The sequence below is a fragment of the Artemia sp. Qi Xiang Cuo genome, chromosome 9 (assembly GCF_049724085.1).
Source record: "Artemia sp. Qi Xiang Cuo chromosome 9, ASM4972408v1, whole genome shotgun sequence".
Lineage (NCBI taxonomy): Eukaryota > Metazoa > Arthropoda > Branchiopoda > Anostraca > Artemiidae > Artemia > Artemia sp. Qi Xiang Cuo.
In genome coordinates, this window is record NC_142802.1 from 75,150,992 (window position 1) to 75,174,118 (window position 23,127).

A 23,127-nucleotide genomic window follows, 5' to 3' on the forward strand; every position below is an offset into this window, starting at 1 on the left:
TGCCCCCAGGGAATAACTTACAACCCTTGCCCTGAGGGCTGTGGGGGGGTGTCCTCCTCAAAAATATAGTTTCTATCTGGAAATCAACAATTCTGAACAAAACGGCTATCTACAAATTTTGATTGGATGTGTTTGGGGGAAAAAGGTACGAGAGACGGGGGTTAGTTGCCCTCAAATCACTTTTAACTATTAAAAAGGGCACTAGACCTTTGAATTTTCAATGGAATGAGCCCTTTTTCAAGTTTCTACGACCAATTTTCAATAAAAACTTATATGCCCCCAGGGCATAACTTATAACCCTTGCCCTGAAGACTTTGGGGGGAGTATCCTGCTCAAAGGTATAATTTCTGGAACTTACAACTGCGTGGAACAAAATGGCTATCTCAAAATTCTGACTGGATGTATTTAGGGAAATGGTGGGCGTGGAAGGCGTGTTAGTTGGCTTCCAATTACTTTCGACTATTAAAAAGGGCACTAGCCATTTCAATTTCTAATCGAATGAGCCCTTTTTAAAGTTACGACAACGCGTTCTATAAGAACCTTATATGCCCCCAGGACATACAACCCTTACAACCCTTGCTCTGAAGGCTGTGGGGGAGTGTCCTCCTACAAAATATAATTTCTATCTGGAAATCAACTACGATGAACAAAATGGCTATCTCAAATTTTTGATTGGATGTGTTTGGGCAAATGGTGGGCGTGAAAGGGTTGTTATTTGCCATCCAATCACTTTTGACTATTAAAAAGGGCACAAGCCCCTTCAATTTCCAATTGAATGAGCCCTTTTCAAAGTTTCTACGGCAACTTCTTCGATACGAAGTGCCCTGCTCTAAAGGAAAAAATTAATAAATAATACATTGTGCCAACATGTTAAGTTATGCCCTCAGGGCATAACTTAAAACCCTTGCCCGAGGGTTATGGGAGAGTGTCCTCCTCAAGAATATATTTTCACACACACACACACACACACACACACAAACACACAAACACACACACACACACACACACACACACAAAGACAAACACAAACACACAAACACATAAACACAAATACAAACACAAACACACACAGACACAAACATAAACACACACACACACACACAGACACACACACACACACACACACACACACACACACACACACACACACACACACACACACACACACACACACACACACACACACACACACACACACAAACACACACACACACACACACACACACACACACACACACACACACACACACACACACACACACACACACACACACACACACACACACACACACACACACCCACTCACGCACGCACGCACACAGACACACACACACACAGGCAGAATGGTCTTACTTTTTTCCTCATTCCTTTTTGTCTCGATGGATGGTACTTATAGGGTTTCTTTTCATCTCTGCAACATTTTACAGTCATTGATGCTCGTTGTTGGGGTTCCACTCTTGTTTCTTTTCCTTTCAGATAAATGACCTGTTTTCGTTTTCTTAATTACATTTGCTTATAGTATAATTTTAAAAGACAGATTAAATTCTCGTTGCTAAGTTAGAGGCGTCGCAATAAGTAAGTTTGAAGTAAGTTCTATTAGTGTACTTCCTGGTCTGGAGTCATTGAAAGATAAGGCTAAGAGGTAGAATTGGGTTTGAATGGGGACTGAGATGATTGGCTGGGCCAAGTGAAGGTCCACCCCTATGAACAGTTGTGTACAAAATATTATTTTGATTCAGTCTACTTTGAAACCCCGTATAAGGAGTCTGTAATTGGAATTTATAGATGTCATTATTGTGACCCTTTTGGAAGAATACAAGTAAGGTATTTTCTACAAAATGTGTACTAGTATTTGTAACCCAGACAGTGTAGGGATAGAGCTACGAGGTACCGTCATTATTATATTGACAGGGAGGTTTGTTACCTCCAAGGAGAGAAAGAGAGATTTTCTAGCTGTAATTCAAGGCGGGTAAACTTGGCTTTAGAAAGTGGCCATTTGACCACTCGATCGCGTTATCATACTTTGGGACAGGGTATAATGTCAATAGGGTAGTACCAAACCCAATATTTGCAGAAACAGTGTGGTAGACACGGGCATCCCATTATATTTTGGGGCCGGGGCTTTCCCCTCCAATAAGTGGTCCTACCCGTATATTACCACGCCAGTGGTGTTGTGGGCTACCGGTATAACACTGGTGTCGGTGGCTAAAAATACCACGAACATTGGTGGGAGCCAGAAAAGGTCCTATCAGTAAATCCGATAGACACGAAACCGTTGGGGTAAGAGCGGGAATCCCACTAACATTTGGGCCGACAAGGGGTTCTCCCCCTCGAGTAAGTGGCATAGCAACCTTTTTGCGCCATTTTTGCACCGATAAGTGGTGACCCCCGTACTTACACCCCAATAAGTGGTGGTAGCGGTAACTAGCACTATGAACATTGGTGGAAGCTAGATAAGGAGCTATCAAAACCTTTTAGTAAAAGAATTCCGCGTTTTTGAAGAGACAAGTAATTTAGCCTACAAGAGTAACCTATTGCGATTACATATAAAGAGAAAAAAAATACGGAATCAATTAATAGAATTGTGAAGATCTATTATGGGCTATTCCTTGTTAGATCATAATTGAAAAATTTACAAATCAATATATCGCGCAACTAATTAGTGTGAAAAAAATATAAGGCTAATTGACACCCAGCAATTTTTCGCGAGAGACCAGAAGTAACATAGGTGAGAGAATTTTCATTTAGACTGAAGAGGTAATTTGAAATTAACGGAATTTTGAAATAATGTCGGACAGAGATGAGATTAACTCAAGACCGAGAAGGGCGAGTGAAGCCCATAGAAAAAGTAGGAAAATAGAAAGAAAGGCTAATATGGAGGCCTTTGAGAGAGAGCACCGAGAATATAAGGAAAAAATGGAGGCTGAGAAAGATGAAATTGGAAAGAATAGGAAAGAGGACGAAAGGGCTAGAGTATCCTATAAAGAAAGAGACAATACGGATAGAGAAAAAACTAATTCAGAAAATGAATTAAGAAGAAATAATGATAGACGGAATAAAAGTAGTCCGAGTAGAAGGAGCAGTGTTAAATCGAGATCCGGTAGGGGCTCGCGAAAAAGTACTCAAATAGATATGACACAACGTATATTAAATTTCATGGAGAAAGTTAGACAAGAAAGAGAGAAAGATAGACAAGAAAGAGAGAAAGAGAGGATAGCTAGAGAGTAGAGAGAAGAAAATATTAGGATAGCCAGAGAACGAAAGGAAGAGGCTGATAGAACAGCCAAAGAACGAAAAATTGGAGAATGATAAAATGGCTAGAGAGAAAGACGAAAGATACCACCAAGAGTTTAAAGGAATCATGATAGGTCTAATTCCAGAAAGTGATTTTTTATTACAACTAACTTCTAGGCTGTCAGATAGCCATAATAATTTGTCTAAGAATCAACCGCGAGAAAATGAAAATTACCAAACATTAAACACTTTTACGAGAAATATATATAACTTCGCTGACTACGGGGGAAGGTGGGCCGGCCCATAAAACAAATTGGGAGGCTGCACCGCCCTGTCGGAAAAAAGAAATGCTTGATGCTCAAAATGATGATCATATGGTAAAATTTGATTCCTCGGAACCTTTTTCGAAAAATTGCCATAATAAAGATGAGAAAGTAACCTATAAAAGAACGAATTGGGCTATAGCACATAATCAAGAAAATATTGACCAGCTTGTGAAATCACATAAAATAAAAGGAAAATTAAACGGAAAATTAACCGAAATGGTAATTGACTTAGGGAGTGAGTAAACTTTTGTGCGAATGGACCTAATTAAAAAGCTGGAAATAGACCATAAGAATAATATTACAACAGTGTGTTATTATGGAGATAAGCACCAATGCCCGTCTGCTTGGGTAAGAATAGAAATTGCAAAGAAAGACGGTACGGTCCTGAGAAAAACAATAAAAGTAGGCTTAGTACCTACGCTAGCAGTGAATGTTTTAGTAGGAGGAGACTTTGGAGATATCGGAAATCGGAAATCCAAATTTCCAGAAAATAGAAAACTTGAGAACACTTTTAACGAGTGTGAGACGCCGAAAAATGTTTGCCAAAATGTACGCACTGTTCCTCGCAAAGTTCGGGAAATTTTAGTACAATATGAAAAACCAAATGTCGGAATTCAGTTCCCATTTGATAACGAACTATTTGTTTCGGCGGTAAGAATAAAAAGACTAAAAGAGAGAAAACAAACAATAAACGGAGCTACAATGAAGAAATGCAGTCAAAGGTGGACACTGGAGTCCAATTCAGATTTCATGACGATTTATTAAATGCTACTACAAAAGAAAAGAAAACTAAGAGAGAGAAAACAGATATTAAACGGAGCTACAATGAAGTAATGCAGTCAAAGGTGGTGGACATTAGAGTCCAAATCAGATTTAACGATGATTTAGTATTTTGCGAGAATGACAAAAATTGAGAAAAGTAGAGATGAAAAGAGAAGTGTAAAAAAGAGACAAAATTTGGAGATTCAGTTTGCAGTGGAGAAAAATAAAAATATGTTGGATGGGTTTTGCATTGACTCCAAACATCATATCGGGGAAAAATAGTCCCGAAACAAATGGCGACTAATTAACAACGAGTACGAGAAAAAAATGAATGACGTACAACAGGTTGGGGGAACGTTGGGAAATATGAGATATTGAGTCGGATTGGAAAAATTTGGGAAGGAATCTTAAATTGGTCTGATTAATTCAAAAGCTATGTCAGTCCTTTATGAGGGGGAGGAATCCCTTAAGTAAGATCCCCTGCGGGAAGTCGCGAAAGATAGCCCTTTTCCTCAATGTACAACTGGCGGACAAGTTGTGATCCCTTTACCGAGATTTTGCCTCTCTGATCTGGAGCCCTTGGGGGATACTCTCTCCCAGTCACTTCATACTTCACCCAAACTTTTGTCCATTAACCCTACTCATAGCTGTTATTCTTCATGAGAATTGACAATTATTTCCGGAAAACCATATTCAGTATCTAAGTTTCATCTGCAATTAGCATCAACGCATATTCTGCATTTAATTATCCCAGGGGAAGGAATCCGGAAAAAAGGTAACTCGTTACGCGCGCAAAATGTTATATAAGTCCCTGAACTCTTGCCCTTTCCAAGGGGCTGCGTATGTTTGGGCGTAAATTATTTGAAATTTTGACAAAAGGTACCTCACATGGTTATTGAAATGTAGGATTGTTTCCACAGATGGAAATTAAGAGGCTAGTGCAGCCAATTTCTCATAATGGCTGGCATCATCATATGTGCCAGAAACTGATTCTCTGTTCCTCTCAAATGTAAATTCGTGAGAGCGAGAAATTTTTTTGTTTTTGATTGTGCTACGCACAATAATTGTCTACGAATCTTGGGGACTTAAACTTTCAAAACCTAATGCAAATGCTATACGATTTAGACCATGGTTGTCCTACAGTAGAAACGTGTCGATGACGACCGATCCAGAGCCAAGCGGTGGAAGTAGGAGCACAGACACTGGTGGAAGAAAGAAGGCAAATGCATTTTGTAAAGTTGAAGTTAAGTGTTTATGTTTGTAAGGGTGGACCAAGGTATCGCGTGGGCATTCATTTTTCTTACGGGGGGAGGTGTTAAGGTTTCACCCCTGTTTCTTTTCCTTTCAGATAAATGACCTGCTTTCGTTTTCTTAATTACATTTGCTTATAGTATAATTTTAAAAGACAGGTTAAATTCACGTTGCTAAGTTAGAGGTGTCGCAATAAGTAAGTTTGAAGTAAGTTCTATTTTTGTACTTCCTGATCTGGATTCATTGAGAGATAAAGATAAGAGGTAGAATTGGGTTTGAATGGGGACTGAGATGATTGGCTGGGCCAAGTGAAGGTCCACCCCTATGAACAGTTGTGTACAAAATATTATTTTGATTTAGTCTACTTTGAGACCCCGTATAGGGAGTCTTTAGATGGAATTTATAGATGTTATTATTGTGACCCTTTTGGAAGAATACAAGTAAGGTATTTTCTACAAACTGTGTACTAGTTTCCGTAACCCAGGCAGGGTAGCAATAGAGCTAAGAGGTACCGTCATTATTATATTGACAGGGAGGTTTGTTACCTCTAAGGAGAGAGTTAAGAGGTTTTCTAGCTGTAACCAAAGGAGGTTACACATGGCTTTAGAAAGTGGCCAACTGACCACTTGATCGCATTATCATACCCTGGGATAGGGTATACTGTAAATAGGGTAGCACCAAACCCGATATTTGCAGAAACGGTGTGGTAGACACGGACATCACATTATATTTTGGGGCCGGGGCTTTCCCCTCCAATAAGTGGTGACACCCGTATATTACAACGCCAGTGGTGTTGTGGCCTACTGGTATAACACTAGTGCCGGTGGCTGAAAATACCACGAACTATTGGTGGGAGCCAGAAAAGGTCCTATCAGTAAATCCGATAGACACGGAACCGTTGGAGTAAGCGCGGGAATCCCACTAACATTTGGCCCAACAAGGGGTTCTCCTCCTCGATTAAGTGGCATAGCAACCTTTTTGCGCCATATTTGCACCAATAAGTGGTGACCCCCGTACTTACACTCCAATACTCGTACTTTCTAATATCTGTTGCTGTTCTGTCCAGCGTGAAAAATCAGTTTCCTATTTCTTTTCAGTGGCTTATCTTTTCAAGGGGAAATGTAATTTGAAGAAAAATTAGGCCAAGATCTTCACTTCTTCGACTTGCTGGGACATATCTCCCATTATAAGTTAAAGTTTAAACAGCTACATAGTCTAGGCAAAAGTGTCTTACTTTTTTCCTCATTCCTCTTTGTCTCAGTGGATGTTACTTTTGTTGCCAATTTCCTCACCTGGGACTTCGTAAAGTTTTCCAATAGTACTCTGTGCTTGCAGCAGGAGCCAGATTAACTACTGTTGCTTATACCACTTCTTTTCAGCTGTGCAACTTTATTGATGATAGTGGTACCTCATTTCTGTTGCTGTTCTGTCCAGCGTGAAAGATCAGTTTTCTGTTTTTTTCAGTGCCTTTTATTTCAAAAAAAGTATAATTTGAAGAAAAATTAGGCCAAAATCTTCGCTTCTTCAACTTGTTAGGATACTTTCCCTTGTATAAGTTAAAGTTTCAACAGCTGCATAATCTAAGCAAAACTGTCTTACTTTTTCCACATTCCTCTTTGTCTTAATGGATGTTACTTTACTTTTGCAGCAAAGTTTCTCACTTAGATGAAGGAGATAGCCCATATCTTTAAGACGAATGCTCTTAATTACTTGCATTTTCTCGAAAGAAAATATTTTCGCTTCTTAAGCGAGCTATTTCTCTTTCTACATGCTGTACTTTCAGCACAGAAGTATTTCTAAAGAATGACAAAGAAATATTTTCTTTCTTTGGTAAAAGTAAATAAGGTCGCTTTGAGAGAATATAAAAAGTGGAAGTCAAAGGTCAAATCACTTTTTTAAGTGATTTGACCTACCAAAATTGAAAGTACGTTGTGACTAGTTTGTTGTAGTAGTAGCACTAGTAGTAATAGCAGTATTAAATATCAAAATGCAATATCGTCTTCTAACTTTAGGCTTTCAATTCTTATTTTAAATCATAAAATTGCCATAATTGATACCAAAGGAAATTATTTATATAAAACAGGATATATTTCCACAAGCGAATTTTCACGGGAGAGTTTCCATATGCAAAATGCAGTCGGCAAAAAGAAAGTAAGACAAATAAAAATATTTTCGTATAGGAATCCTGGCAAATTTACCCAGTGTAAAATTTCCATTGTAAAGTTCATCCCACAGAAACTTTCCACCCATGGAAATTTCTCCCGTTGAAAATCTCCCAGCCAAAGTTCACCCCCCTCCCCTTAAAATTTACGCAAAATTCCCAAAAACAAACACTCTACGTACACATTAGGCAACTTTTATAACCTAAAGACCTATATTCAGGGGCTGTGGGGTCAAGTTACCTCTTAAAACATAGTTATTCGACCTTTCAACTATGTTGAATAAAATGTTTATCTCAAAATTTGTATTGGTTGCATTTGGTGAAAAAAGGGCATGGAAGGGGGGCTAGCTGCCGTCAAATGTTTTTGATCACTTTAAAAGGGCACTAGAACTTTTAATTTCCATCCGAATGAGTCCTTTCCCAAAGTTCTAGGACCATTGGTTCGATATTATGACACCTGGGAAAAAAAACAAATAAACACTCATATATGGTTTTCTTCTGGTAAAAAAACAAAACAATTTCCACATTTTTGCGGATAGGAGCTTCATGAAGCTTAGGGGGTCTTTTCCTCCTTTAAAAAAAATGGTAAATTTTCTTAGGCTCGTAGCCTTTGATGGGTAATACTAAATTTAATGAATATTGCATATTTGGAACCAGAATAATAAGCCAATTCTTTTGATATACCTATTGATACCAAAATTCCGTCTTTTAGCGTTTCGGTTACTATTGACCCGCGCCACTCTGTACTCATGGTTCGTTACCACGAACTGTTTTACAATGGTAATAATTAAAAAGAAACTTTTTCCACAAAATAAGTTTTTCAAAGAAAAGGAAAAGAACCCCATTAAACCAAAAATGAACAAAAATAAAATAAAATAATCTATCAAGGGTGAAACTACCACAAATCAGCATCGATAAATAAATGAAACCCAAAACGAACAGAAATTACAATAAATAACCGAGTAAAACTCAAAACGAGCAGAAATTAACATTAGTAGGGCTTAAAACCCTTATACCATCCCAAGGCCAGAACATAATTTGCTCTTTACTGAAAAATGTGAATATTTATACTTTTATAACTTTAATAAGTCAAATAATATTAACATTTTGATTACTAAATATCAGTACAGGTATATTAAACTGACAATGCACATTCATTTGTATTTTTTTCAGTAATTTATTTGGGGGGGGGGGCTTAAAAAAGGCACAAGGCCTTTTAATTTCCAATCGAATGCGCCCTTTTGAAGTTTCTACGACTACGCTTTCAATAAAAACCTTATATTCCCCCAGGGCAGAACTTACAACCCTTTCCAAGAGGGCTGGTGGGGGGGCTGTCATCCTCAAAGACAAAATTTCCAGAATTTTCAACTACGTTGAGCAAAATGGCTATCTGAAAATTTAGACCGGATGTGTTTGGGAAAAAGGTGGGCGTGACAGTTGCCCTCCAATCACTTTCGATTATTGAAAAGGGCACTGACCCTTTGAATTTCCAATCGAACGAGCCTTTTTTGAAGTTTCTACGACAACACTTTCTATAAAACCTTATATGCCCCCAGGGCATAACTTAACACCCTAGCCCTGAAGGCTGTGGGGGAATTTCCTCCTCAAAAACATAATTTCCATCTGGAAATCAACTACGCAGAACAAAATGGCTATCTCAAAATATTGATTGGATGTGTTTGGGGAAATGGTGGGTGTGGAAGGGGTGTTTGTTGCCTTCCAATAACTTTGGCTTTTAAAACGGCACAAGCCACTCCAATTTCCAATCGAATGAGCCCTTTTCGAAGTTTCTCCGACAACTCCTTCGATACGAAGTGTCCTGGTCTAAGACCAAGAACCAAAACAAATAATACATTGTGCCAACATCGTTCTTTACTTAGGCAGCACTATTAAGCTGCCTATGACAGCGCTATTGCCCTGCCTATGATATCTGGGTTGCATCTCAATAACAATAGTCAAAATTACATTGAAACAGAAACATTTTTCGGCATTTTATACCTATTGCCTAAAAAATCGATTCTATTCAACTTTCTTCAACGTGAAAAAGGGTATTAAAATCCAAAAAATCGAAGTTCTTAAGTTTTCATCTTTGATATCATGAGTCTGTCAAACCAAAAAATGAGAATGTTTTAATTGTACTAGAGAGTTGTGAAACTGGAAGGGATCTAAATGAAAAAGAATAGCCGGTCTTAATACTTTTTTGTGAATAGTTTCAGGTTAATGCTAGGAAGAAACTTCAGTAAAACGGTGCAAAACATTTTTTTTATGTTAAATGACCCAAGACCACCTAAAACACTTGCCGCAAAGTTATTCACACATCGCACTTTTTCCAATGTATAGGAAATTTTTTCAATAGTGGTTTCAAAACCCATCCCCCAATAATGTTAAACTCATTTCAAATGAAGAAGTAAAATTTGCTGCACTAGCTTCTAAGCCACTAATAGTAAGAACCAGTAGTGTCAGATCTTCAATTATTACTAGCCTTGCGCAAAACTGAACGATCAGCCTTCTTTAGAAGGTCTATTCACAGCCATAATACAATCTGGCTGGAGAGATACCGGGGGGGAGAGAGATTAAAATCTGAATGAGCAATTTACTGGGAAAATATTAATTCAACAATAGCTGCCACCTAGTAAAGAGTGAAACACTGCCCATAATTACTGAAAGCATAGATAAGCATTCTGAAAAAAACAACAGTCTGATAAGAAAAATGTTTCCTTTGAAGGTAATTGAGGAATGGTAAATTACTATTTAGTTTTAAATTAGTAGTATGATCTGATGATGAATAGTAAAACACAAAGGAAGGATAATAAGTGTACCGCAAAGTTGAGAAGAATAACAAGTTTGTCGCTTAATTCTCTGCGATGGGGAACCTTTAAGAAGGGATTTGCGATACCCCCTCTTAAATATTCTTCCTCCCAGCCCCAACGGTGAGTGAAAAATTAAAATGCGTTTAAAAAAAATCCCAATAAAAAAGTTTTCACTCAAATTTGGTTCAGGGATGATTACGGTTTTTAGTTTTACTTTAGCATAAAAATTTAAAGACAAAATTCAAATCCAGGAATTGCAAAAAAGGGCTTAAGGCTTAGTGCCGGTAATTTAGGGGAGGGGACAGGAATGAATGCCTCCTCCATATAGATTTTGGAGGATGTTTTTTTCATCTTCATTGAAATAAATCGAAATTTTGAGAAGAATTCCGTTGCAAAAAAATGGTTCTCAAGCCAAATTTCGAGATTTTTCTCATACACTATGTTTTTTAAATGTGTTGTTTTCTGTCCCGGTTATGTACATATATAGCCAAGGATTCCTTTTACTAGGCTACAGCTGCTTCTGCAGCCTTCAAATGAAAGAGATGGTAGGCATTACAGTGACAAACGTATTTCTACAGAGAAAAAAAGGTATAAAAAAAGATAATTCTTGTTAAGGCAATGAATTCCCGTTTTGTGGGGTTTCAGTTTTATAGAACCTATTTCGGAAGACTATAACAGATGACCTTGCCAAAACTTTATATAAAAACACTTCAGGTGAACATCTTTTTGGTCATACCAAAAATATGGTACCTGCACCACGACTATCTTCTGCGCTACATATAAAGAGATGCTATTTTCCTCATTGTCCTCGTATCTGCAAAAGCTGAATTTAATTTCAAGTATTGCAAGCCCAATAAATTTATTTGCCTTGTGAAATAGCACTGAATATGTTATTGTGCTTAGCTTTTCCATAATATATTCTTAACCGGTCCTATACTCTTTTATTATTTGTATTGTATATCCTAGTTTCTCTTGCTTTGCTTTTTATTGCGATTTTTCCTTTCATTCATTGAAGGAAGTATTTAAACTGGTCCGAGAGTCCAACCAAAGAGTACTTAACATAAAAGGAAACTCACCCAGCTACAGTTCTGACATTCCTTTGACGTGGTATTTCATCATGAAAGGCTTTCACTTCCCTTGGTGCTTTTCGCAGTTCTATCGGAGTCCGAATACCATCAGGAATATTTTCCGTAAACTGCTTAGGGCTTTCATTCAGGCCACCAATATTTCTAATTTCTGAGCCGTTACAAGTTCGAACTACAACAGTATTACGTTGTTGAGTACCATTAACTTTAATTAACCTTGAAGAAAAATGTTTGTATTAACTTTAAAAGGTATAAGATCCTTTGATGGCACCTGATAAGGGCTAAACTTATAATTATATGCAATGATCCATTGAGTTAAGCAGAAATGATGCACAAATGCCAATACGACTAATTTTCCATATTAACTAATTGAACTTGAAATCAAAAAGTGAAAACTATTCGAAATTCCTCCCTCTCTTGTTTTAAAAGACCAAAAGTACATAAGATGGGCAGTTTGTGTTTTGAGTTTGACTCGGTTATTTATTGTAATTTCTGTTCGTTTTGGGTTTCATTTATTTATCGATGCTAATTTGTCGTAGTTTTACGCTTGGTAGATTATTTGATTTTATTTTTCCTAATTTTTGGTTTAATGGAGTTCTTTACTTTTCCTTGAAAAAACTTATTTTGTGGAAATTTTTTTTTTATTAATTTCTATTCGTTTTATATTGTTTTATACATATTCGTTTTATACATAGTCTTTCCAGGGAAAAAGAAAATAATACTTTAAATCTTTTCGTTTTTTTAAGACTTTGTAATTTAGCCTGCTGTTTGTATGCTGGAGAAAAATTTTCAGCAATTTTTAACAACATACACCCTTTTAAAAATCTGGACCCAAAGAGTAGTGCTTAGTTTAGTTTCATACCTCCTCTAGTTGACCTGAAATAGAAAACTTGATATCATTCGCAAAAAAATCTGTTTACTTTCTTTGATAGTTTGGATGCACTTACGCTATTTTGATTTAGTTAAATTTTAAGAGCAGAAGTAACCCCGAGAGTTTGAACATAATACCTTCAGTCGTTCTTGTGATACTGCTGAGATTCCTTATTGGAAATTAGCACTAACACAGTGTATTTTGATTTAATCTTAAGGTAAAACTTAGTTTTCAAACATAATGGGCAAATGCGAGGGTGGGCGTGGGACGGAGACTAATTTCCCGCCAATAACTTTTGACTATTAAAAAAACCATTAGCCCTTTCTATTTTCAATCGAGTGAGCCCTTTTCGAAATTCCTAAGATAGTTCCTTCGATAAGAAGTACCCTGGTCTAAAAAAACAAAAAAAAAACAATAATACGTTGTACCCATATCAATCTTTACTATAAAAATTTCAAACCTTCAAATCACTTCCGAGAAAGGGCACTAGACCTTTAAATTTCCAATCAAATGAGCCCTTTTTGAGTTTCTACGACAAAGCTTTCTATAAACACTTTATATACCCCCCCAGTTCATAAATTACAACCATTGCCCTGATGGCTGTTAGGGGGTTGTCATCCTCAAAGACCTAATTTCCAGAACTTTCAACAACGTTAAATAAAATGGCTATCTCAAAATTTTGATTGGATACGGTTGGGGAAACGGCGGGTGTGAGAAGGGCGTTAGGTGCTCTCCAATCACTTTGAACTATTAAAAAAGGCAATAACCCTTTCAATTTCCAATCAAATGAGCCCTTTTGAAGTTTCTACGACAACGCTTTCAATAAAAACCTTATATGCCCCCAGGGCATAAATTACAACCCTTGCCCTGAGGGCTGGGGGAGGAGGGGTTGTCATCTTTAAAGACCTAATTTCCAGAACTTTCAACTAAGTTGAAGAACATTGCTATCTCAAAATTGTGATTGGATGCGGTTGGGTAATCGTGAAAGTGAGACGGGGGTTATCTGCCCTCCAATTACTTCCGACTATTAAAAAGGGCACTAGCCCTTTCAATTTCCAATCAAATGAGCCGCTTTTGAAGCTTCTACGACAAACCTTTCTATAAAAACCTTGTATGCCCCAGGGCATAACTTACAACCCTTGCCCTTCGGGGTTGTCATCCTCAAAGACATGATTTCCGGACTTTTCAGTTACGTTGATCAAAATGGCCATCTCAAAATTTTGTCTGGATGTGTTTGGGGAAATGGTGGAAGTGAGAGGGGGTTTAGGTGCCCTCCAATTACTTCCGACTATGAAAAAGGGCACTAGCCCTTTCGATTTCCAATCAAATGGGTCATTTTTGAAGTTTCTACGACAACGCTTTCTATGAAAACCTTATATACCCCAATGGCATAACTTACAACCCTTGCCTTGAGGTCTCTGGGGTATGTGATTCTAAGAACATAATTTCCAGACTTTTAACTACGTTGAACAAAAGGCTATCTCAAAATTTAGATTGGATGTGTCGTGGTTAATAGCCATGAATTTCGTTTTCTCTGTGCTGACTTTCAAGCCGATCAGGTCTGCCCAGGCCACCACGTTGTCAAGCATGTTTTGAGCTTCTACGGGGTCTGACAGGAGGCCAAAATCATCCTCATAATCGAGGTCAGTCAGTGAAAGATTCTGTCCGATCTGAACTACTGGATAGGACGACAGTGCATTTTCAAGCACCCAATCGACGCAATAATTGACCAAAGTCGGAGAGAGGACACACCATTGTTTTACTCCAAACTCAACCAGGAATTCTTCAGTTTCTTCACCATAGACTCGAACTCGGCTCACTGACGCGTCATAGTATGCCTTCATCAGTTTAACAAACTTCAGCGGCATTCCGTCATTCTCTAGGATCTTCCAAAGTTTCTGGCGAGTGACAGAGTTGAAGGCGGCAATGAAGTCCAGTAACATCAAGATCAGGGGTAGATTGTACCTTTCAAACTGCTGGATAATGAGGCGAAAAACGAAGATATTATCAGTACAGCCTCTACCTGGCCGAAATTTGGCTTGATTTCTTCGGGTTCTTTCCTCCCTTGCCCCTTTAAAGCGGTTCAAGAGTATGATCCTGAATATTTTGAACGCAATATCTATAAGACTTATTCCGCGGTAATTTTTGCATTCGGTTTTATCTCCTTTCTTATAGAAAGGGAGAATTACTGATGTCTCCCAATCTTTTGGGAAAGAATTGGTCCTCCAAACTTCTTCGAGAATGCCATGGAGCTGTTCAGCAGTGACCTCAGGGCATTTTTTGTACACTTCCGGGGGGAGGCGGTCTTCACCTCTGGCTTTGTGGTTCTTCAGGGTCTTGATCGCTTTTAGTATTTCGGCTCTGGTCGGTGTATCCAGCTCAACGTCGTAGGGTTCTTTAGAAACGGCAGGTGAGAAAGCATCAGGATCGGATGATGGGGATGGGCTTAGGAGGATCTGAAAGTGATCCTTCCATCTTGCTAAGCACTCCTTCTGACAACTGATGATTTTTCCTGATCTGTCTTTGACTATATCTGAGACAGCAGCTTTCTTACCAACGGACTCTTTCAGGATCTGGTAAAGCTTGCGGGTATCATGTGAGCATGCCGCATTCTCTAACGACACGGTAGCATCTTCCCACATTTGGCGGCGGTCCAGACGAACAGAGCGTTTTACCTGTCTGCGCAGCTCTTTTGTTTCTTCTTTAGGGTCACTCATCTTTTGTCTTCGCTCACCGACTATTGACAGGGTCCTAGCAGTAATCCAGTGCTGTCGTTTGATTTTTGCTCGGCCTAGGATCTCATCAGCATTCTCTGTCATTACTGTTTTAAAGGTCCCCCATCTCTTCTCGGGGGTAGAGCCTCTACTTGATAAATGATTAATAAAGACAGTTAGATTTTTTTACGTTTCAACAACTTGGTTCACTTATTTGAGGCTTCAAAGAATCTTAACATGTTTATGCATAGTTTTGCATCACCTACAGTAAATGGATCTTTCTGTACAGGGGATCGGTGTCGGGATTCTGAATAAATTTACCTCAAGCCCAATTCTTCTAACTTTTATTAATCATCCAGATAAATATAGAAGCTGAAGCGGTAGGGGTATCATAAACATAGTTGACAAGTTTTTAAACTATGCCTTTAGAAATAAAATGACCCCCCCCCCCCCCGCAGCCTCCTGGAAATAGATCTTTGCCAATTTTTTACGTTTTTATCATTGAGAAGTACATTGACATTTTTTTTGGGGGGGGGAGGAGTTTGGGGTGGCTTTCCGTAGGGTAAATTTTCTGTGGGGAGGGAAATTTTTGGGGTTGAACTTTTCATGGGAAAATTACACTCGGGGATTTGACAGAATTCCTATACATTTTTTCTTTTATTTGTCTTACTTTCTCTTTGTCAACTCAATTTCGTATGCGGGGTTTTTTCGGGGAAATTGTCCCTGGGAAATTTTCAGCGAGTTTAGATTTTCGAGAAAAGCAATTCTTCAGGCTGAATCGTCCTCAATAAATTTTACGGAAGGGAGATTTTCAGTGAGGATGGAATTTCCCGGCTGAAATTTTACAAGGACGGGTGTATTGTATGCGGGAGGAACTTTCCACAGAGGAGTTTCCCGTGGGGAGGGGAGAATTTTTCATCGAGGGGTGAGCCAAATTTACAAGCATTATTTAAAAAATGATCAGAATTGGAAAAAAAAGGTTTTTCAACTGAAGTAAGGAGCAACATTAGAACTTAAAACGAGCAGAAATTATGCCGCTCACCTCAATACCTTGTTACATATGCTAAAGTTTGACTTTTTTCCCCAATTTTTTTTCTAAGAACGACGCCTCAAAGACAAGGCCGTTTAATCAGAATAAGAAGCTTTTTTAAAAGGGATAAAAATTTTAGCGTGAAGAGCGAGGCATTAAAATGGGGGCAACCTCCTTATATACTCGATCACTTCTGTTCGTTTTAGGTAAGATAAGATAACATTTATTTTACAACGGCTATCACAAGCTCTAATAGAGCCGAATTCGCTTCATATGTCAAAAAGAAATAAACAAAGCAAAACGAAGAAACAAATAATACAACAAGAAAAGAAACAGCAATCAAGCATAAAAATGTTCGATAAGAATTTAACAAATGGCTAGAATAGAAACAGAAAAATAGAAGAAGAAGGGGTGGGGAATAAAAGGAAATCAGAGTCAATAAGAAAAAAATTGCTAAAATCGTGTTCTAAGTCAAATACATAAAATTAAAAAAAAAACTTAAAATCAAGTCAAATTAGTTGTCAAAAGAAACATTTACCGTTCAAGAAAGGAAAACAATTAAAGGAAAATTAAAATTAAATGTCAGAAAAAAAATTTAACATAAATAAGTATCAAAAAAAGGGAAATTAAAAGTGACAAAGATAAAAAGAAAAAAAATGACGCATGATTATTGTGAACATAAATAACAACTAAAATAAAGGACGGAGGAGTTAGTTTTGGTACAGAGAATAGTTCAGGGATTATTTAGGTGCGCCAAAATAAAGGGGATAAAACTTTTCCTGAACCTCTCAGTAACGTTATGGATTGTTGAATATGCTAGAATTAACAATGGAGCCAAGCGAGGGATCTGGTGTTTTATGGGGTTATGTAAATACGAAAAAATGTCCTCGATACAAGGATTATTTATTGCAGATTTAGCAAAGCACGAAAAAGTTTTTGCTTTCCTTTTTTTTAACGTGGTAATGCCTGCGGATTTAAGAAGGAAGGAGTATGGAACTTTACTGTCTTTGTAGATGATCCTGAGCGAACGCTTCTGGACCAACTAAATTTTGTCACTAAGCTCCCTTGGAATGCAAATGCCAGACCAGACATGCATATTCTAATAGCGGCCTGATAAATGATAAATAAACACCGAGGGACTGCATCTTGGGGCAATTAAATTTGCTTAAAATTTTTAACATGGATAATGAAACGTTTCCTGTTTTAACAATATTAGAAACATGCATGTCCCATTTAAGATTATTTGAAATTGTGACACAAGGAGTTTAACATGTTTCACAAGCATTTCGGGTGGGATAGAGTCAAGAAAAGCGGGAGTGGATTTCAAAAAAATTATCGTCATTTTATTTGATTTGGTGGAATTTACTTTCATATTTAGGTTCTTAGCTTCATCTGAAATGTGGGTTAGGATTCTGAAGGGGTCACTTTTAATAGTCCTGTGACATACTTCAAGGATCGACAAGTCATTCACGTATTTCTACCGTTGGGGAAAATCCCTACCAATATCGTTAATCATGACTAGAAATAAAAGTGATCCCAATAAGGTTCCTTGAGGAATTCCACAATATATAGAGGGGGTTAGAGAAAATATGTTTGTATTTAACAACTTGATATCTCTTCGAAAGAAACGATATAAAAATATTTACTAACAGAGGATCAAGTTCAAAGATAACCAGTAGTGAAGGAATTAGGATGGTGTGGTCAACCAGGTCAAAAGCTTTATTTTGAAATCAACTAAGACAAGGTTCAGCCAAATATTTGGTTTATCAAGGTTACCTACTATGGTATACATTAAGTGCACAAGGTAATGGGTGGTGGAAGTTTTACTTAAGTTACCAAACCGACGGTTGTAAATACGCGGACAAACTATATCCCTAAGCCAGTCACAGAGAAAAATGTCATAAAGTTTGGAAAAAGCTGAAGTGAGTGTTATAGGGCGAATGTTGGCGAAAGTCAGACTGGTGCATTTTTTTGGGACAGGTGTTATAAAACCTTGTTTCCAGCAACTTGGGAATTTACCAAATTTTGTGATGTTTTGTAAGCTTTAGAATATTATTTATAAAATCAGAGGGAGAAATAAAGGTGAAGGAAGTGTTGGGAGGAATAGTTGGACTTGAGCCAGTGAAAGGGGGGATACTTTGCACGATGGAAGCAAGGAACAAGTTTAAATCGTTGGCAGTCTTATTAGGGGGTTCAGGGAGATGAAAATCCATTTCGGAAGGACTTTTTCCGCATATTTCTTTAATTTTTCTGTACCATTGATTGGGCTTGTTTGAACATAAATCTTTGACTTTACTATTATAATAATTAGAATCTGCTTTTCTTAATTTTTTCCTTATGAACTTCCTTAGACCATAAGCCTCAGTAATACGACCTGCTTCGAAAAAATTGATCTTTTTTCTTAAAATCTTTTTAAAAGACTCAGTAACATAAGGCTTATCTGTAGAAAACGTTTTAAATCTTTTCTCAGGGAAGTGAGATTTATAATTACTCCTCAATAAGCTTTGGAGGGAGAAACCCATGCAGTCTACGTCATTTGTTTGATACACAGTGGACCAATTTTCAGTAGTAATCCAGGAGCCAAAATTGAAAAGTCCTGAGTCAGTGAGAGGTCTATAAGCGGTTTCAGTTATATAAAACGACTGTTTAACTTTAGCCAGTGGAGATAGGAAAAGGATGAAGTGGTAACTACCCTCTAGAGGGGGCAGAGTGGAGACGGGTTTGTAAAACTTCGAAAGTTTAGTGCAAATTAAATCAAGAGTAGTATTGCCTTTTGTAGTTGGGACATTAATGACCTGTTTTAAATTAAAAGCATTACATGTAGAATCAAGTCTTCTATCGTTTGCGTCACCCATCATGAAAATCCCTGCATTTGGGTATTTTGATAGTACAAAGTCAGCCCTTGCATGTAATTTTTCTATAAAATTGATTTTGTCAGCGCATCTCTGATTAGGGGAGTAATAAAAACAACACAGGACAATTAAATTGAAAGGACGCGGCAAGACTTTAGGTCGAACAAACACCCAAAAAATCTCATCAAAGGGAGCAAGACACGGAATTGAGATTTCACTTGGGTACAAGTCATTACGGACAAACAACAGAATTCCACCACCTTTCCTACCCAGAGGGTGGTTTTCTGGTCTGAGTTTAATAAATTGAGAAAAATTGTTAATCTTCAACATGTGCAAATTTTGAGCTTGAACTGCAGTAATAGCGATTACATCTAATGTGTATATTTTAGAAAGGGTGTCTAATTCATTAAGTTTTTCAAAGTTAAGGCTTTCAGCGTTGCTCAACAAAAGTGTGGGGAATCGAAAGCGAATCGTGAATTTACCGTTCTTACACTTTACTTGTTTTGTATCACAGATGGGGTCAGGGGTTCTAGTGGAATTCTTGACGGGGGCTAAACTTGGATAGGGAGAACAAGGGACAGGGGGATCAAATCCATCTTTTTCTAATACATTTGCATTTGATTGAGCAGGTACTAGCGGAGACTCTAAACAGAGGTAACTAATTAGCAGTTGAGTTTGGGGTCAGCTGGAGGAATCAAGGGAGATGTGGTTATTTTTGCCGGGGACTCGTACAAAAAGTCCCCGTGGTGTGGGTACGCAACGTGTGGGGTAATGATAGATGGAAATTTTATAAGTGGTTGGAAAGATGCCAGAGGTGGGAGTGGGTTTATCTTTGAAAAAGAAAGACGGAAGCAAGCACGTAAATATTGAGACGGGGTAATCCTTTGGATAGATATTCGAGTTGTAAGGACTGGATGGCTCGTGAGCTTTCTTGTGTTTGAGCGATGGTCTAAAAATATTTAGTAGGACTAGCAGAATTTAGGTGGCCTCTGGGTAGCCCAGTTTTGTGGAACCTAGTACGACTCTTCATGGGCAATTTGATATCATGTTTTGCACAGCCAGAGTATCTTCCACCTGAAAATTGTTTATAGATATCAACATGGGGGTATTTACACATATTATTTATACAACGGCTAAAAACATGAAACTTACAAATGTGTAGATGTTTACAATTGCAAGACATACATCAACTGTCTAAAGATCTATAGCATACGCAAGGTTGATTACGCTTAAGATCACAGAATTCATTTTTTTGAATATATGATTGCATTGGGTGAGAATTTTTGCTTGTAAGTTCAACATCATTGTCAATTTTTAAAGATGTGTCATTACCACTGGATTTCAAGAACAAAGTATCCTTAGTTAAAAAAAGGTCAGTAGTATTAGTTTGCGTAACCTTCTTAATCCCTTGAAAAAATTCTGACGAGGAAAGTTCACTAGCACTTGATTGATTATATAGAGTGACGTTTTCATATTGAAAGGGTTTTACAGTTGTTATGCAACATGAAAAATTTAGATAATGCATATTCGGATTAGAAATATCATCTGAAGGAGAAACACTGGGAGATAGTAGTAATCAACATTATATTTCTGGGGCGCCCCCGTTCGAAACAGGTTTTTCTGATAGATAATCTATTCTACTGGTCATTACACTCTTTCTTTGCCAAGAGATTTATACAAGTTTTTTTTTTTAGTTTAAATCCGTGGTCATTCATCTGTAAGTTGATTAGTAGGTTTTTTTTAAAACTTGGCTAATAGGTTTTTAAACCTATTACTACGAACGCTATATGCATTCCATTTTTGGAACTAGGAGTGAGATTGTGTGATACCATAAGACTGGTTTCGTTTCATGGGTTCATTAATAGAAGGACTAATGTTTTTTGAAAAGGGTAATTACTTCTTTAGTTTACGAGATTTGCGAATTTTTTGCAAAAAGATATTTGCGTAAAGGTATTGCGATGGTTAAGAATGCCTCACGGGTAATTAAAGAATGGGATGCTTGCATCAACAATACAAAGAATAAGCTCAGATACTTAATAGATTTGACGCTTACAAGAGACATTGCTAGAAAGTATTCAATAGCTTAATTGAAAAGTAACAATAGAATGACATTGTGACTTGACCTAGCTTTACCTCGCCGATGTGGTCTGTATAATACATAAGTAACGTTTGAAAAGTATTGTCAATTTAAAAAGAAATGGCTGAAAAGTGTTTTGAGGGGGATGGGTTGCATGGAGGGTTAAGCTGCACGAGGGTTCAGTTAAAGGGGATACAGTTGCTTGGGGGTTTCGGTTAAACAGGGGTTCAGTTACATGGAGGGTTCAGTTGCACGGGGGTTGAGTCAAAGGGGGATTGAGTTCCACGAGAGTAGTGCTTTGTCGTGGTTTAGCCGTGAAGTCACTTACCACAACCCCAAAGGGCTCCGATCCCCCCACCCCCACCCCGAAGGAACCCCCCGGTCCTCAAAGGTTCTCTAGGCTCCCAAAGGGGAAGCGGTTCACCTTGTAACTTTTACATTCTCTTGATTTTCAAAGTTCCGTTTGAAGGACTCTGTTGTTTTAAGCCAGTGTGATTTTTTCTTTACATGGTGTTCGTTCAAAAAAGCAAGAATTTATGTTAAATAAATAATTCTTATATTTTTTCCATTCAATTTAAGGCGAGGATTTCTGTTAAATAAATAATTGTTATACCTTTTAAAATGACTTCATGGGGTTTGAGGGGACTCTGTTGTTTTAAGCCGTTTGATTTTTTCTTTACTTGGTGTTCGTTCAAAAAGCGAGTATATTCCGTGTGATTTTTTTTGGGAAGTTTAATGAATTTATTTGTTACCGAGAGTTCAACGACTCCTCCCCTCAATGACTTCCAGGGGGTTTTATGACTCATCCTCACAATGAATTCAGATGGTTTTAGGACTCATCCCCCTAGCCATAACTCCTTTCAACCTTGAGCGAAGACATAAAAGTTTGATGAAGTATTTTTCTCCTTAACAACTACATTAATAACTTCCAAGATGATAGGACTTATTTTTTAATTTAATTGGGAATGAAAAGTCAAAGTCTAACATAAAGAACAAGGTATTTCGGAGGGGGTAGCTAACTTCATATACGGGATAATTTCCATTTGTCTTAGTTTTTAACGATGCTCCTTATTTCTAGTTGAAAATGCTTATTTTTTAATTTAATTGGGACGAAAAGTCAAAGTCTATCATAAAGAAAAAGGTATTTTGGAGGAGGTAGCTAACTTCATATACGGGATAATTTCCATTCGTCTTAGTTTTTAACGATGCTCCTTATTTCTAGTTGAAAATGCTTGTTTTTTAATTTAATTGTGAATGAAAAGTCAAATTATAACATAAAGAAAAAGGTATTTCGGAGGGGGTAGCTAACTTCATATACGGGATAATTTCCATTCGTCTTAGTTTTTAACGATGCTCCTTATTTCTAGTTGAAAATGCTTATTTTTTAAATTTAATTGGGAATGAAAAGTCAAAATGCCAGAATGGTTGAAATCCACTAGCTCAGTATTGGGGTCTTAGTCCACCAGCCTGAATGGTGGAAATCCACTGGCTCAGTATTGAGGTCCCAGTCCACCAGCCTGAATGGTCGAAATTCACTAGCTCAGAATTGGGGTCTTAGTCCACCAGCCTGAATGGTGGAAATTCACTAGCTCAGAATTGGGGTTTTAGTCCACCAGCCTGAATGGTTGAAATTCACTAGCTCAGAATTGGGGTCTTAGTCAGTGTTCAGATTGGAGCGTTGGGGTCCGACTATCTGGGCTCTATTTGTCAAGACCTGAATGCTAAGCGATGGACATGAGCTCGATTGGGACCCCATTGTGAAAACGGAAAACAAAAAACAAAAAATATATTGTTGATATGTGTGTAGAGCATGGCATGGTTAACGCTAGGGGCAACAGTCTAACCGTTGACGGTTTTAGGTATCCGTGAATAAGTTCTAAGGCAAGAGTGGAAACTGGGACAAATTTTTTGAGGTGCCCACCTCACCTGCTCAGAGTCTTAGGCAAGTTACAAT

The 23,127-nt window shown here is 37.7% G+C and overlaps 1 protein-coding gene across 3 annotated transcripts in view; it reads right to left on the reverse strand.

The window, feature by feature from the left end:
- nAChRalpha4 (nicotinic acetylcholine receptor alpha4) overlaps positions 1 to 23,127 on the reverse strand; it is a 327,885-nt gene that overhangs the window by 67,176 nt on the left and 237,582 nt on the right. For all 3 annotated transcript variants that reach the window (XM_089094869.1, XM_089094868.1, XM_089094870.1), the window contains one exon: positions 11,621 to 11,845. In XM_089094869.1, the coding sequence (XP_088950995.1) occupies positions 11,621 to 11,845 (225 nt within the window). The remainder of the gene's footprint in view (positions 1 to 11,620; positions 11,846 to 23,127) is intronic.